The sequence below is a fragment of the Scomber japonicus genome, chromosome 18, assembly GCF_027409825.1.
Source record: "Scomber japonicus isolate fScoJap1 chromosome 18, fScoJap1.pri, whole genome shotgun sequence".
Classification (NCBI taxonomy): Eukaryota; Metazoa; Chordata; class Actinopteri; order Scombriformes; family Scombridae; genus Scomber; species Scomber japonicus.
The window spans coordinates 6,518,245-6,532,422 of NC_070595.1; the positions used below are offsets into that span (position 1 = coordinate 6,518,245).

General features: G+C 37.5%; 1 protein-coding gene across 1 annotated transcript; it reads left to right on the forward strand.

The window, feature by feature from the left end:
• The first annotated feature begins 2,148 nt into the window (after positions 1 to 2,148).
• On the forward strand, positions 2,149 to 8,949 carry LOC128378684 (ornithine decarboxylase-like). The gene is made up of 10 exons (XM_053338252.1): positions 2,149 to 2,179; positions 2,394 to 2,524; positions 3,228 to 3,299; positions 4,612 to 4,785; positions 4,899 to 5,071; positions 5,161 to 5,377; positions 6,496 to 6,579; positions 7,594 to 7,744; positions 8,015 to 8,133; positions 8,692 to 8,949. Exons 1-10 carry the CDS (start codon positions 2,149 to 2,151, stop codon positions 8,947 to 8,949), a joined length of 1,410 nt encoding a protein of 469 aa, XP_053194227.1.
• The last annotated feature ends 5,229 nt before the right edge of the window (positions 8,950 to 14,178 follow it).

Below are 14,178 nucleotides of genomic sequence, written 5' to 3' on the forward strand. Positions count from 1 at the left end.
GATTGTCGATCTGCACACACACAACATTATGAAACAAATCTAACTCCATATTCTATCCATTACTTTTATTATTGTTATTTCATTTCATACTTCTGTTTTGCAGGAATGGGTATGTTGGCTAATGTGTACAAAGACGACAATGAAAGAGGGCGTGAGATGGGTATATGCTTCACTGGTGTGGCCTTAGGGTTGGTAGGTGTGTATACAGACTCAGCTTGCAAGTGTATTTGCAAAAGTGAGGTGAGATGAACTTGTGGCTTCAAGTAATTTGGGAGAAGCATCCTACTCTATAGGAGTCCCTGTCATCTACTGTCCTACGTACTGATTTGCATCATTTCCCACGATGGCCTCATACACCCTGATACACGTAAACAGATACATACCGGTACTGTTGTATTAGTCCTGTATAACTGGAATTGCAAAAAATATAATTTATGACCATCCAGTTCAATCTACATGACCATCCTCCAGACTTGGGCACTAAACCTTCTCACAGTTCTGTCATACAGAAAACAACAAAACTGAGTGCACCTGAGTATCACTAAAATGTTAAGTAATTATAAATCCTGTGCATTATATATTTTTAATTATAGCCTATTTGTTTTTGACAAAACCCAAAAAGAATTAAGCCAATTCATTTGATAAACAAAATGTTCCCAGGTCCCAATCACAGGTCCACATTGGTTATATTATCAGATGTTCTGTCATAGACTTCATATGCATCAATCAAGTTTAATTTTAGGCAAGAGATGTACCATTGTGGGAGTTTGAATCCCAGAATACTTAACTTAACTTTTTTCTCTGTAACTTATCACTGGGGAGTAAGGGCAAGGGAAACGGGACAAAGAAAATGAACAGAAATAACCAATGACATGGCCATTCAACCTTTTTAAAACAAGATCAAGATCAGATCAGATACAAGTGGTGAGAAATGTAGACATGTGTTTTCTGTTTTAATTTGCATTTTCAATTTGAAGTGCTGAAAATTACGCTACTGATTAAACAACCCATAATGTAAGCATTTAGTTATAATATTTATCTAACCTAATTCCTAAGATTATCCATAAAATTTTATTAACTAAATAATGTTTTGTATCTTCCAGAAAATGCTGTGTCTCCTATTTTGTTGTATCTGGGTCATAACACACTGAGGCTGAGGTGGACAAGTTCGTGTAATGATAAAAGCAAAATGTGACAAAGTGTGTCATAGAAACAGATTTAGCGAGTCCCAACATGCACAAAGGTCCACTGAAGCGTTCACTGCACTGAAGAAATGGAAAAATGGCAGCAACAGATGGACATTTAGAAAGAGAGAGCAATATGTTCAAGCCTTTAAATCCTTACAATTCACTTTGATGGTTAAATATCTATAGAGAAATTTCAGGTTATGGAAAAGCCCAAGTTGCAGAAAAAGAGAGATGGCTATTTGCTTAAAGAGTTATTATCTGCTGAAGTTATCTGCAACTGGTACCAACTGGTGGCACACTGTTCTGCTTCAGAGCAGTAAAGGATATATTGCTCATGCAGAGAGGGTACTACTAAGCCAAATCAAATAAACATTTGGATTCAATCATGACATCAACTGAACTTGTCACACACTTCTGAACAGAAAACCTGCATTGTTTGCTTTTCCAAAAATACTGTATAAATGACAAATCAACTTTAACATATTTACGTCAACTAAAAATATTATTTTAGCACGACCCAACGCAAGTAGATTACTGGCATTCCAAAAACTTTATATAAGAGCAGAGGAATTTGCACTGATGTGGAAGATCTTCTGTACCAGAAATAAATGTAATAGATTTAGCAGATTCAATGGTTAAGGTTTTGGACATCCCAGTTGATAACTGATGACTGTGGAACTCTAGCCCCCTCTTGGATGGATGCAACAATTGTAGTAATAGACAAGAAGTTTAAAATGTAAAAAAAATAATTAAAAAAACCCAACTGTGTGTGTGTGTGTGTGTGTGAATATAGTAGGTAGGAGGAGCCACCAGTGATCTAATAAGACCAGTGTTCCACTGTGTCTTGTTTTAGTTTGGTCTTGTATGATCATTACAAACACTTTTTACAGTTCTGTTTCATAGAAATGTTGCTGTAATCATCATCAGTCTTCATGCTTATGCTGATTTTCGGGGTTACAAGATGAAAAAGATGGAGAAGAACACAGATCATGGTAAGAACATTTTTTAGGATGTGTTGAAATGTGTCCTTGTATGTTATCACTGCATTATTAGGTTTTTGAGTACTATTTGGAAAAATAGATATAATCAAAAATAAAACAACCCCATTATGTATGATGATGGGGTGTCCAGATTAATATCAGCACTATTTGTTCTATCCTTATTTATCTCATACTTCAGACTTGTACTGTTTGACATCTCTTGCAGCATCAGTAACTCTGAACAAAGCCGTTATGGAGGTTTTGCCCCCTGAGCCCCCCTGTGACACTGTCATTTTAGACAATGGAAGGACCATCAACAATTTCATAGACAATAAAATAAAAGAGCTTGATTCATTGGTGAGTATCAGAGACATCATGACACACGTTAAGCATCCTAGGTTAGTTAATGGAGATGGAACCTCATTCACATTCATTTTGTATTTTAGATTCTGTTAACCAATAACTATTCCCTTCTTTATGCTGAAGGCTTCATTATGGTTACTTTATTATTAAGAGAACTAACAGTAGAACTGTCCCCAAAAATGAATTCAAAAGCTTTAAGCATTTGTATTAGACAAGAAAAAAAAGTTTAGACAATATAATTAATGTTCTGTTTGATTTTTTAAGATGAATCGATTAATTGAGTCACTGATTAAACAATCAACAGAAATTGAATCAGCATCTCTTTTGATTACTGATGAATCTTTTCAATCATTTTAACCTTTTATTGTTCCACCTTTCCAAATGTGATCATTTCTGTCTTGATGATTTTCTGAAAACGCTCCTAGCTACATTAGCAGTTACATGATGAACTAATATTGACACACTGTAAAAAATGTACTGAGGGCATCAAAGTATGCAGAGCTGAGAACACCATGTCGTTATAACAAGAGAGCACTAGCCACGGAGACACTGCTAAAATAAAAACCAGAGTGTTAACATTTCATAATGTTTCATTAGTGGACTGCACTTTGGAATTTATTCACCTATTAAGAGCTTCATCTCTTCCCTGAAGACCTCTTGTTCCATTCATTTAAGGGATTGTTATCTTTGCTTGTAGTTTAATGTTGGTGTCATCTCTACAGACTTGGAGAAGGTCTTAGCTGTGCAAATGAGCATGGGCATAGCTCATGTGAGGGATTTCCAGCTGGAGAACCTTTCAAACCATAGGTCTAGTTCTATGTCCCATTTCTTTGAGAAAGGTTGGACCCAAAAACCAATTAGTGTGCTTCAGTTTTCCTACAGGTACAAATGTAGATCCATTGCGGCCCTACATACACATTCAAATTCACATTGTAAATGACCCCAACCTTTCCAGACTGCTGTGTTACTGACCATTGTTACTCTGAAGGTGTTATTGCTTAAACGTAACCATGGTTATAGCTGTTGCTACTAATTACCAGCTGGTTGTGGTTGGTTTTGTCAGGATCTAGTTCGCCGCTGCTCTTTTTCTGTCCATGTTTTCTTTCTCCCAGGGCTGGGCGGGGCTGCACACCTGAGATTCATCACCTCGTTTCCTGCTCTATAGCATTTATAAGCCGGTCTCTTCCTCCACTCATCGCCAGTTCATTGTTTCATCCACAGTGCCATTTGCCTGCCCTCAGCCTCGCCTCGCCCAGCCCTGTCATCTCCAGCTGCATTTTTGTTTCTGTTTTTTTTTTTGTCTGAATAAATCGTCCTTGGTTTCAGATCTGCATTGTGGGTCTAGTCTTTGTTCTGTTTAGAAAACTCCTGACAGGTTTACTTCCATCATGGCTCTCAGGTTCACTCAACTCAGTGGCAGTTGGCTGTCACTCCCAGTTGTGTGGACTTGAGTCAGTGGGCTGATGGCTGACCGTTGTAATCTAGCCTAGTTATCTGGAAAGGCCAATCACACAATTTGAACTACTGTACTATTATTTCTTAACGACTCACAGTGCGCGCACACACAGCTTTTCACTGGTTTGCAGTCTTTATATGTATTTATTTATACATGGATATAACTTTTAAAAACATACATATTTACACTCTGAAATCTTAATTTAATACATTCATCTTCTTTATCACTCATTATTCTCTCAGTTTCACTTCTTGCTGCTTATCCTTCACCTGCCTTGTTCTACCACTCGTTCCATCCACATGGCCTTTTGGGGCTTTTGGGGATCCAACAGCAGAACTGATATGATTCATGAAGAGCCACTTAGGTTAGGTTGTGCTCCATTTACACTGCATGTTCACAAATAAACCTCTTTATAGATGCGAATGTTAATATTGACCGGAACATGTACTGTACATAGAGAGCAAAACAGATATATAATCAGTTGTAAATAAAACCACTCAACTGTAATGATAGAGGCTGATTAAATTACCATAGGAATCTGTAATTGTGTGATTATAGTAAAAGATTAAAAATTTTCAGATGTACATTTTCAAAATAAAAAGTTATCTTTGCTTTCTTCATTCAGGACAATGATCTACCCTTCCATGTGGCAAATCTAGACAGCGTGTTTGAGAGACACCACAGATGGCTTACTCACTTACCTCGAGTCAAGCCTTTCTATGCAGTGAAGTGCAACAACACACCAGCAGTTATCCAGATGCTAAGAGCTCTGGACACAGGTTTTGACTGTGCCAGCAAGGTATTGATGTTTTTGAATATAATCTCGAACTATGCCTCCTTTTTTATCATCTCTTTTATTGAGAATAATTGTTTCCTTCCCATTTTCTGCTAACATATATTTTGGTCCAATAGGGTGAGATTCAGTTGGCCCTGTCCCTTGGAGTGACGCCTGATAAAATAATTTACGCACATACAACAAAACCAGGGTTCCACATCAAATATGCCTGTGCTCACGGAGTAGACTTGATGACTTTTGATAATGAGGCTGAACTCCTAAAAATTTCTCAGTGTCATGCCAAAGCCAAGTAAGTGAACAAATACTAATATTTTTGCTTCCACATTTGGCACAGATTATTTTTAGAGTGTTGATTTAGTCTTTTAAATCACTTTCCAGACTAATTCTCCGCATCATAGTGGATGACTCCAAATCCCTGGTAAGACTGAGTTCAAAGTTTGGTGCCAGACTGGATACTGTTGAGAAGCTGCTGGAACGAGCTAAAGAGCTGGGCTTAGAAGTCATTGGAGTCAGCTTCCATGTAGGGAGCGGGTGCACTGACAGTTTGGTGTTCAAGCAGGCCATATCAGATGCACGACATGTGTTTGACCTAGCAGTAAGTCATTGTAATAGCAATAGAACAGAAATACAAAACATTTACATGTTTACTAGTCATTGATCAAGTTTGTTGTGCAGTTACAATGCATATCCGCTGTCTCAAGGAAGGAGTGGTAGTCAAAAGTGGGCATTCAAATGGAAAACTGTATGACCTCACATTGTGGCAGAAGATGAGCGTGGGTAAACTGTTTTGTTTAAAAAGCTGAGGCCAACGGATTGCTGTCCAAGGGTACATAATGTTACCAGTCCACCAGTACTTTTAACATTATAGTACAGTGTATAGTACAGTGTGAGACAAAACAGCTGCCATGCCCAGGAGTTCAAGAAGTGATACAGCGCCACCAAGGCAGTGTTCTCTGAGGGCCAAGAAATTTCACTCACATGCAGGAGATATTTTTTGTTTGTTGTTGAGACTAAAGTGCATGTTTCTGTTTTTGTTTTTTTATTGTACAAACATAACTACAATCCTATACAGGGAGGAGTATAATAAATTGGCTTTAATGCCACCTTGCTGTAAAAGTGCTGTTATTACAGTACTTGACCAGTGATTTAACAGTCTCTGTATACATAGCCCCACTATCAAACCTGTTCCTGAAGTCTCCAAGTAAGAATGTGTTATTGAGTTCAGCTCTCTGTTTAACAACTGAGTTTCCCTAATACAGTATATTACACCCTTGACTTATTAACGTACCCCAAAATCAGCAAAACCATCACCAGGGAATTAGACAACAATGCAAAACGGGAAGTCCCTAGACCCTGACGGCTTCACAGTCAAATTGCATGAGGCGGTCAATGACTACTTTCAGGAAGCCCAACTACCAGCAACTTTGTCTCTTTGCTACTGAAGACAGGACCCTGGGAGTAGCTACAGACTAGTTTGGATTTTAAACGTAGATTGTTCAAAACTGGCCAAAATTCTAGCCCTCTACCACCAACATATAATATCAGCCATAATTCTGCTGGCTCAAACAGGCTTTACATTATGGAGACACTCTTTTTTTTTCAAAACTCATTTTTTGCACTTCACTTATTAATTTGCCTATTAATTTAGACAAGAGTAATGGGCAGACCAAAAGTCTTCACCTTTTTCAAAAGTGGTACTGATATGTTTTTCAGAATTTATTGGGCTTCCAAATGACACTCCTGGATATTGGTGGAGGGTTTTCTGGGAGAGAGGACTTCCAAGTGAACATTGAAGAGGTAAAACAAGGGAAATAAACAATGTTAGTGCTAGTGCACTTCAGTAGTCTAATGTTCCATTTAATTACAGCAACTATTTTCTTGTGAAGTGTTTTTTTTTTCATTCAAGGAAATGTCAACTTATTGAGGAAGCTTTAAATAGAAAGTCCACCTGAATATAGAATAAAAGCATTTTTTGAGAGGTTGTGGTGGACCAACATATCTTAGAAAGCCAAATGTATCCAGCACGCTTTAGATTTTTTTTATTATTATCATGGTTTATCTGTCAAGGAAATACTGAGAGCTGGGTAACCTAAAGTGAAGCACTTGTCAGGTGACCGGGATGTCTTACTGTACATGGGAAAATGTATTAAACAACAGAGTTACAGTGAGAATATTGTGCAAAGCCGCTAAATTCTGCCATCTACTTTCGGACAAGAATATTTAAACCCTTCACTGAATCCTTACTCGTACTACATCCAAATAAGGTAATTCTTCACACATCTATGCCTCTATTGGTTAATTATAAACAAGGTACTATGTTAACTAATGTAACTGAAGTCACATAGTCTGTACGCAGGTTATTTGCAATCTATTCTACGAGGAGACCAGTGTGACTGTCTGCCCAGAGCACAGCATATCTCCACATGATCTTGGTTACCATAGGAGACACCTACTGTAGCTTCGTCAAGACAGCCACAAATCCCAGCCATCCTCATTAGACAGAGAGATTAATCGCACTTACAGAGACAGGTCATGACCGACTGCTCCAAGGGTAGAAAATGACCAGAGAATGGCCCAGGGAAGACAAATATTTCCCCAACACAAACAGTGGTGACATTTTATGCAGTGCTGGAAACATAAGATCAAACTTTGTAATTTGGGATCCATCTAGAAATCTTAGCTTTACTTGCTTGTATGTCAGTGATAGTGGTTACTGTAGGCCACTTTGAGTGTCAGTTGATAGCAATGCCTGAAATGTTAATGAGAGATGTTATACCCATGAAATATTCTATTCATTTATTGTGTTTTCAGTTTTCAGAAGTTATTAATGGAGCACTGGATAAATTCTTCCCACCTGAAAGTGGTGTGCAGATAATTGCAGAACCAGGCCGATACTATGTGGAATCAGCCTTCACACTGGTAGTGAACATCATTGCCAAAAGAGTCGACATGGATCATTCAGGTAAACACAACAGTAATGTATATTGATGCCTTTTGGAGCCACATGAATGTTGTTCATCCACTTTTAACAAACACTAAAGATGCCAGATTACTGCTGCAGCCTGGCCTTGACTTTTTTAAGTTTCAAGGCTGGAATTGTGGAGGGCCAGAGACAATGGATAAAGGGATAGTTTTCATTATAATAATAATTTTAATAATAGTTTTACTTTCATTTTTAAAACATGTATATTTGATAGGTAACTTTAATTCTTTTTCATGTATTTTTTTCCAGATGGTGAAGAAAACAGCTCCAACAGAATGGTCTACTACATTAATGATGGAGTGTATGGCTCCTTGAATTGCCTCATCAACGATCCTGCCCACACCAGCGTTACACCATATCTTCACAAGGTAAACTATATTGCCACATAAGAACATCATTATTGGATGATTCTGTAAAACACCAGATTGCATTCAATACATTTAAAATTCTTCTTCTCTCAATATCTGTGCATTGCAATGACCGTATTATTAAAGTAAGATAAAGGTTGGCGTCATGTTAAATAATCTGTGATGAAGGTATGGTTAGGGCTAGGCAACTAACATACTGTTTTAATGGTATGGAAAGATTGTTGTCATGGTTAAAAAAGGCATACATTAATTGCAAGTCTGTGACAAAACAGGAACCCTTGTCTCCTACATCGAAGTCAGATTGCGATCTCTACAAGCTTACTGTACATAAAGGAGAAACTACTTCCTGACCTTGGCCCATGGGGCACAGCCCGAAAAGCCACATGTAACTACCTGTGGGAACTCCACTCACAGGGATAGGCATTGGGGTCACTTTTAGAATACTTGGACGTTGAAAATTATAAAATGTGATGTAAGATCTGAGATTCAAACAAATATATTGTGGGAGAATACGATAACCAGTGTGAAGTTGATTTTCAATTTTTTTGCTCCACATAGGCTGTTGATGGCAGCAAGCAGCGATACTGGTCTGTCATCTGGGGTCCAACCTGCGACAGCCTTGACAAAATAATTGAAAACTACTGGATACCTGAGCTGGAAGTGGGGGACTGGCTTCTCATTGACAACATGGGAGCTTACTCTGTTAGTATAACCTCTACCTTCAATGGCTTTGAAAAAGCACACATTTATCCTGTTGTGACTGCAGAGACATGGCATGCCTTAAACCTTTCTCACACCAATGGCATTATCAATTAATGACCTGGTCATTTCCTTATTGTATGAGTTATTGAATGGGTTTATACATCTTAGACATCATTTATAAGGTATGCTTGTGTTCACAACTTGTGCAACTGATCTGAATCACTGAACTTGTGATTGTTTGTGAATATTATTATTTAATACGGATTATTTTGAAAATAATCTTATGATAGATTTTAATCTATCATAAGATTAGAATCTTAATTACTGTATTCTATTGGCTAGAATGACTTGTATACAGTACATATATGCAGAAAAAAGCAGCAACATTGTGACAAAATAAAATGTCCCTACCAAAGTTTAGAAATCATCAATTATATGTGATGTACAGTATGTAGTGTATAGATGTAGCCTGGAAAATATATGACCTGTGTTTTGTATGTCTTTCTGCCTGCAGTTGGTAAACTGGTCACAGCAGGCAGGGGAGTTGGCAGGTTGTAAAGATAATTCCTGCACTCAACAGTAGCATACATATTTCATTGTGAAAAGGGTTTGTCTCATTATTTTCTCATATTATTGCACTTAAATGAAAATAAATGTTTAGAGAATTAAATGAAAGCTGGTATCTTCCTTTTATTTTTTTAGCATGATATTCTCTCTTATTGTATCCACTGATAGTGTTTCTGTGCTGAGCTGCAATGGTGGTATAGTAACACAAGATGGAATTTTGTTCTGCAAAGACTGTACTTGAATCTGACTTATATAACCCTTACATTAATTTCACATCAGGCTTAGAATGTATTTGGGCATGGAAAGAGTACTGTGGATGTTGTGTGGAGTCAATGACAGGAATTAGTCTTTCACGGGTAATATCATCAGTAATTCACATTGGTATGATGAATCCTTTGTTTCGTCCATTTGACCTGAAAGCATACCTGGCTGCTTTACTTGAACAGCAATTACCAATTAACTGACAATGACAAAACCTTCCATCAGATGGAATATTTGCTCCTCCTAGTTCTGAGGAAGAAGGCTTCAGCTCTCTATCTGTGGTTTTTGCTTTTAAAATGCTCCACTTCTCTCTGATGATCATGTTCGGACATGTAAAGGTGAATGGTTTTGTTAGGGGTGTTGGGAAGCCCAACAGTGACTCCTAGTGGAATAAATTCAGAATGACATGCTCAAAGTGTGCCGCCTCGTTAACTCACCACAGCACCATGAACAGTGGATGATGTGGCCTGGTTACAGGGGCATTTTTGTGTAAGTGAAAAGATGTAAGTACTGATTGTTTAGCTGTAAAGAAATTCAGGTTCACTGTTCAGAGTTAATTGGTATCATGCAACTAGCTACTTAGCAGTCCCACTGTCTGATACTTCCACTCAGGTGTAGATAATGTGCATATTTGTCACCATTCAACTGTACAGTATGTTAATTTGGTGTAGTTAAGTTAATGCATGTAGTATGACATGAAGAACAAGGGGTTGGCCACATTCTATTGTATTGAATTGAAACCATTGCTAAAATTTACTAAAATGCATCATGCAAATCTGTAACTGTTTGGTTAGTCTTATGTTATGTACAGAAATGATTATGAGCCCAATTTAGCTCATGTTTTCCTACATATGCTCCATCACACACATACACAAAAACAAATTATAACAACTGCACCCCAAAACACATCCTACACTTGGACACAGACAGAGTTGGGCATGATTTGAAATACAATTTTTAAAAGAAATCCTCTGTCTGGAGCCTGATTTTATTAACTGGAGTCAATGTCCATGTTGGCCACTGCAACCAGTGGAACTTAGAGTTAGAACATTTGTGACTGGACAAATCTGTCCAAATCCTTGTACATAGGGTGGGTAAAGTAATCAAGGCGTTGTTCAGCACTGTACCTATCACTTTTCACTTGTGTTACTGTTCACTTTTGTTACTTTTGACACTGTCTGTTTATACTTATGTCACAAAGATAAAATCCATGAACTATATTAATACAGCATGCATGTTAAAGAAGATACTTTCTCCTTGCACTTTCAGTCAATGGCCACAACTGCTCAATACAGCATTACAACAACAGTTCCACAAGGCTAAAATTTTAGTAATATTCCTCCTCATGAATTGTCCCCACCAATATGTTTATGTTATGTAATTTTAACCCCTCACAAGGTTACCAGTATGGTCTCAGCAAAGTGACCAGGTTCTGTAAGAAAAAAAAACCTTTTTGTTTGTTTTTTGGATTATGTCTCAGTAAATAGAATGTTTACACAACTGCTTGTGTCACTGCAAATCATCTATCCCTTGAGGATTCCCCCTCAGGTTCTGCTCTTGTTTGCATCCTTCTTGACAGACCGCTTTGAAACGGTGACAAAGAAAGATCAGACACTGACCCACACAGCCTAGCAACAAGGGTTCCGCAAGGCTAAAATGTTCCCCTTCCTCTTCTCCTCAGGAGGAATAGCTACTTTGTCACTAGGCAGTCAGCCCAGGTGCATATCCAGGCTTGTCATTTCTCATCTCGACTGCTATTAGAGTCATAATTCTTCAGTACAATCACAGTTCAATTAAAATATGTTTCAATAAGTCAAACTGTTATTCCATTTCTGACAGAGAAGTTGGTAAATAGGGGATGAAACAATGGCAATGTAGGGGAGAAAGAGAAATGGGAGAAAGGTTAACCTTTGTCTGGTGTGTGCAAAGTTTGTGTGTATTTGTATGTTTATTGCAGCCTCAAGCCATTTGCACACAACTTGGTCTAGGTAAACAGTGGGTCTTTGCATGTTCGTAAGAACTTTGCATTGTTTTGTCACGAATATCTGTCAATCCTCACATTATTGTAATAACTACATTATCTGAAGAAATCCTTCTTCTTTCTTCCTTGTAAGTGTTCTAATTGGATCTTCTGTTGCTGAGCCATGTCGCATTCATTTCATGTGGGATAGATTGTAGAGATGACGAAAAAGATTTTCATGCTCACAATTTGTGACCATTCACACCATGGTAAAAGTACTGTACATTGTCAATATACTGTAACAACATATCCTTGTTTGGGTTTAAGAATATTAAATGACTGATTTTGACTGATGCGGAGTGTCCCTTTTTCTTTGGTTTTCAGGGACTTCCTTAATGCAATGCAGTTGCATACATCAGAGCTTCCAGGAAATGCTGAGTTTCCTAGCTATTATTATGACTTGGATGTTGAAATGCTCATTCAAGACAGCATCTCATAACTCTAAAAACTGATATGCCATTAAAGCAGCATTAAATAGTCTACAGTCATGCAGCATCATGAAGCTGTAGAGATTATTTTATATGTCACCCATTTGCAGTCTTTTAATAGCTGTGTATTCCATACTGGACCATAGTGATTAGTGATATCAGTTTCTCAGAAACACAAAGACCTTCTGCTTTGTAAAACTATAAAATGGATTTGCTGGTGACATCTAATTATTGCAAATTTCAGTCAGTCTGAATGAAAATATATTGACAATCAGATGTGGGCAGCTAAACTCTATAGTACGTAGTTTTTATTTACTGAATTTCACTGTAATTTACATGTATTTTTGTTTATGGATAGCCACATGTTCATGGATGCAGATATTTTTAATAGACTTACTCTGTGACATATGTGTAAATTCTGCAGTGCTTTGTGTCTATGTTACTTGTTTTGTGTTCATGGTCATGTATGTATTAATCTTCTGTTTGATGACACAAACGTTTGTTGACCAGATCAGTGACCTTTTGGAGACTTATCAGACCACAGTCCAGCTTCATGTTTATTTTTCTGCACCAATTAGACAATGTCAAAACCATGCATTGCATTAGTGAAAAGATAAGTCAATACATTAGTCGACTGAATTAAATGACTGATAACCTCAACCTCAGATGCCTAATTTTAACAATGTTCTATTTCTTAGACTGAGATGACTAAATAAACATGCTGTTTACTAAGAAAATAATGAAAAGGAAACATTAGCTTAACTATGTCAAACAAAATAGGGTCTGCTTTTATTAATTAATTAATTATTCATATTTTATGTTTGCCCTTGAGAGGACCAATTTTTGTGCTATACATAAATACACTCTTTAAACCTGTGCGTAGACTATTAACTGATTATTTTTTGTTGCTTTTTTTAAAAGCTTTAGTGGTGAACTAATGTAGTAAAAAGAGTTGTTATAGGCATTAAACACTTACACATAGCTATTATGTGAGAGGTATGATGCGCATCATTTAATGGATTGCAGTCATATGTGTCGGCACTGCAGCACAGGCGGGTTGGGTTATAAAATTTGACATTTGGTTCCATAACGGATGGGTTGCAGGTGGTGAAAAATACATCATTAATGAAGGAAGTATTAATTACATTCTCTCATGTGAACAGAGCAGGGCTACGGAGCATTGGTCTGCTGCTGCTCAAATCTGTTGTCAGGCACAAAAGACTCCAAACTAAGCAAACTAACAATGGGGGATTACTAAGAAATCTGTAGACACAATAACAATTATTTCTACAACTACAAGAGAAATTGTTGGAGATATTAGAGCAGTTGGCATGCTACAATATTTCCAAATTGCATGGGTTATCAGGAGCAGAGACAGGACCATAGCAGGTAGCAGACATAGTACCAACATAACTATAAAACTTTATTGCAAAGGCTCAGTTCATCATGAGTAGGTTTTCAATGACCTGAAGCAGCATCTCTAATCTTTTAAGTAAAGTGATTAACAGGATTGGCTTAGTGAGTTGGGTGCCCCAGGCAAACATTTTGATTCTGATCCACTCTGACTCCAAAATGAAATCAAATCAAATCAAATGTCTTTATAAAGCACATTTAAAACAACAGCAGTTGACCAAAGTGCTCTACGATCATCAAAATAAAAGCAACACAGCAAGAACACAAACTGGTGAAACAGACAGAAACGACAGCTTTCACACTGAGTTCAAAGCCAAAGAATAAAAATGTGTTTTAAATATGTGAGTCTGACATGCAGAGGCAGCTCGTTCCAACACATTCATAAAATTGGTACATTTTTGGAACAGTTCAGGGACCAGGTTGGGGGGGGGAAGTTGCTCTGGAGCTGGGATGCACTGCTTCAAACAAGCAGAATAAACAACAGCTTTTTCCCTTTGGTGGTCAGCTGTTTGTCTTATTGTAATGAGTGTGAAGGATGCACTGCATACATTTTACAGCTGCGTTAAGGTAAATATGTGTATTGTGTGCTTTAAAACAGTGGGTGGGGAAAGCCAGCTAACAAAATCAGAATGTTATGACATTGCTATGATAAGT

What these genes read in the sequence shown, in the direction of transcription:
- LOC128378684 (XM_053338252.1), top strand. Translation starts at nt 2,149, where the DNA reads ATGAAAAAGATGGAGAAGAACACAGATCATG. An exon ending in TAAAAGAGCTTGATTCATTG is followed by an intron (nt 2,525 to 3,227) that starts GTGAGTATCAGA and finishes CTTTGCTTGTAG; the next exon opens with TTTAATGTTGGTGTCATCTC. An exon ending in GACATGTGTTTGACCTAGCA is followed by an intron (nt 5,378 to 6,495) that starts GTAAGTCATTGT and finishes TATGTTTTTCAG; the next exon opens with AATTTATTGGGCTTCCAAAT.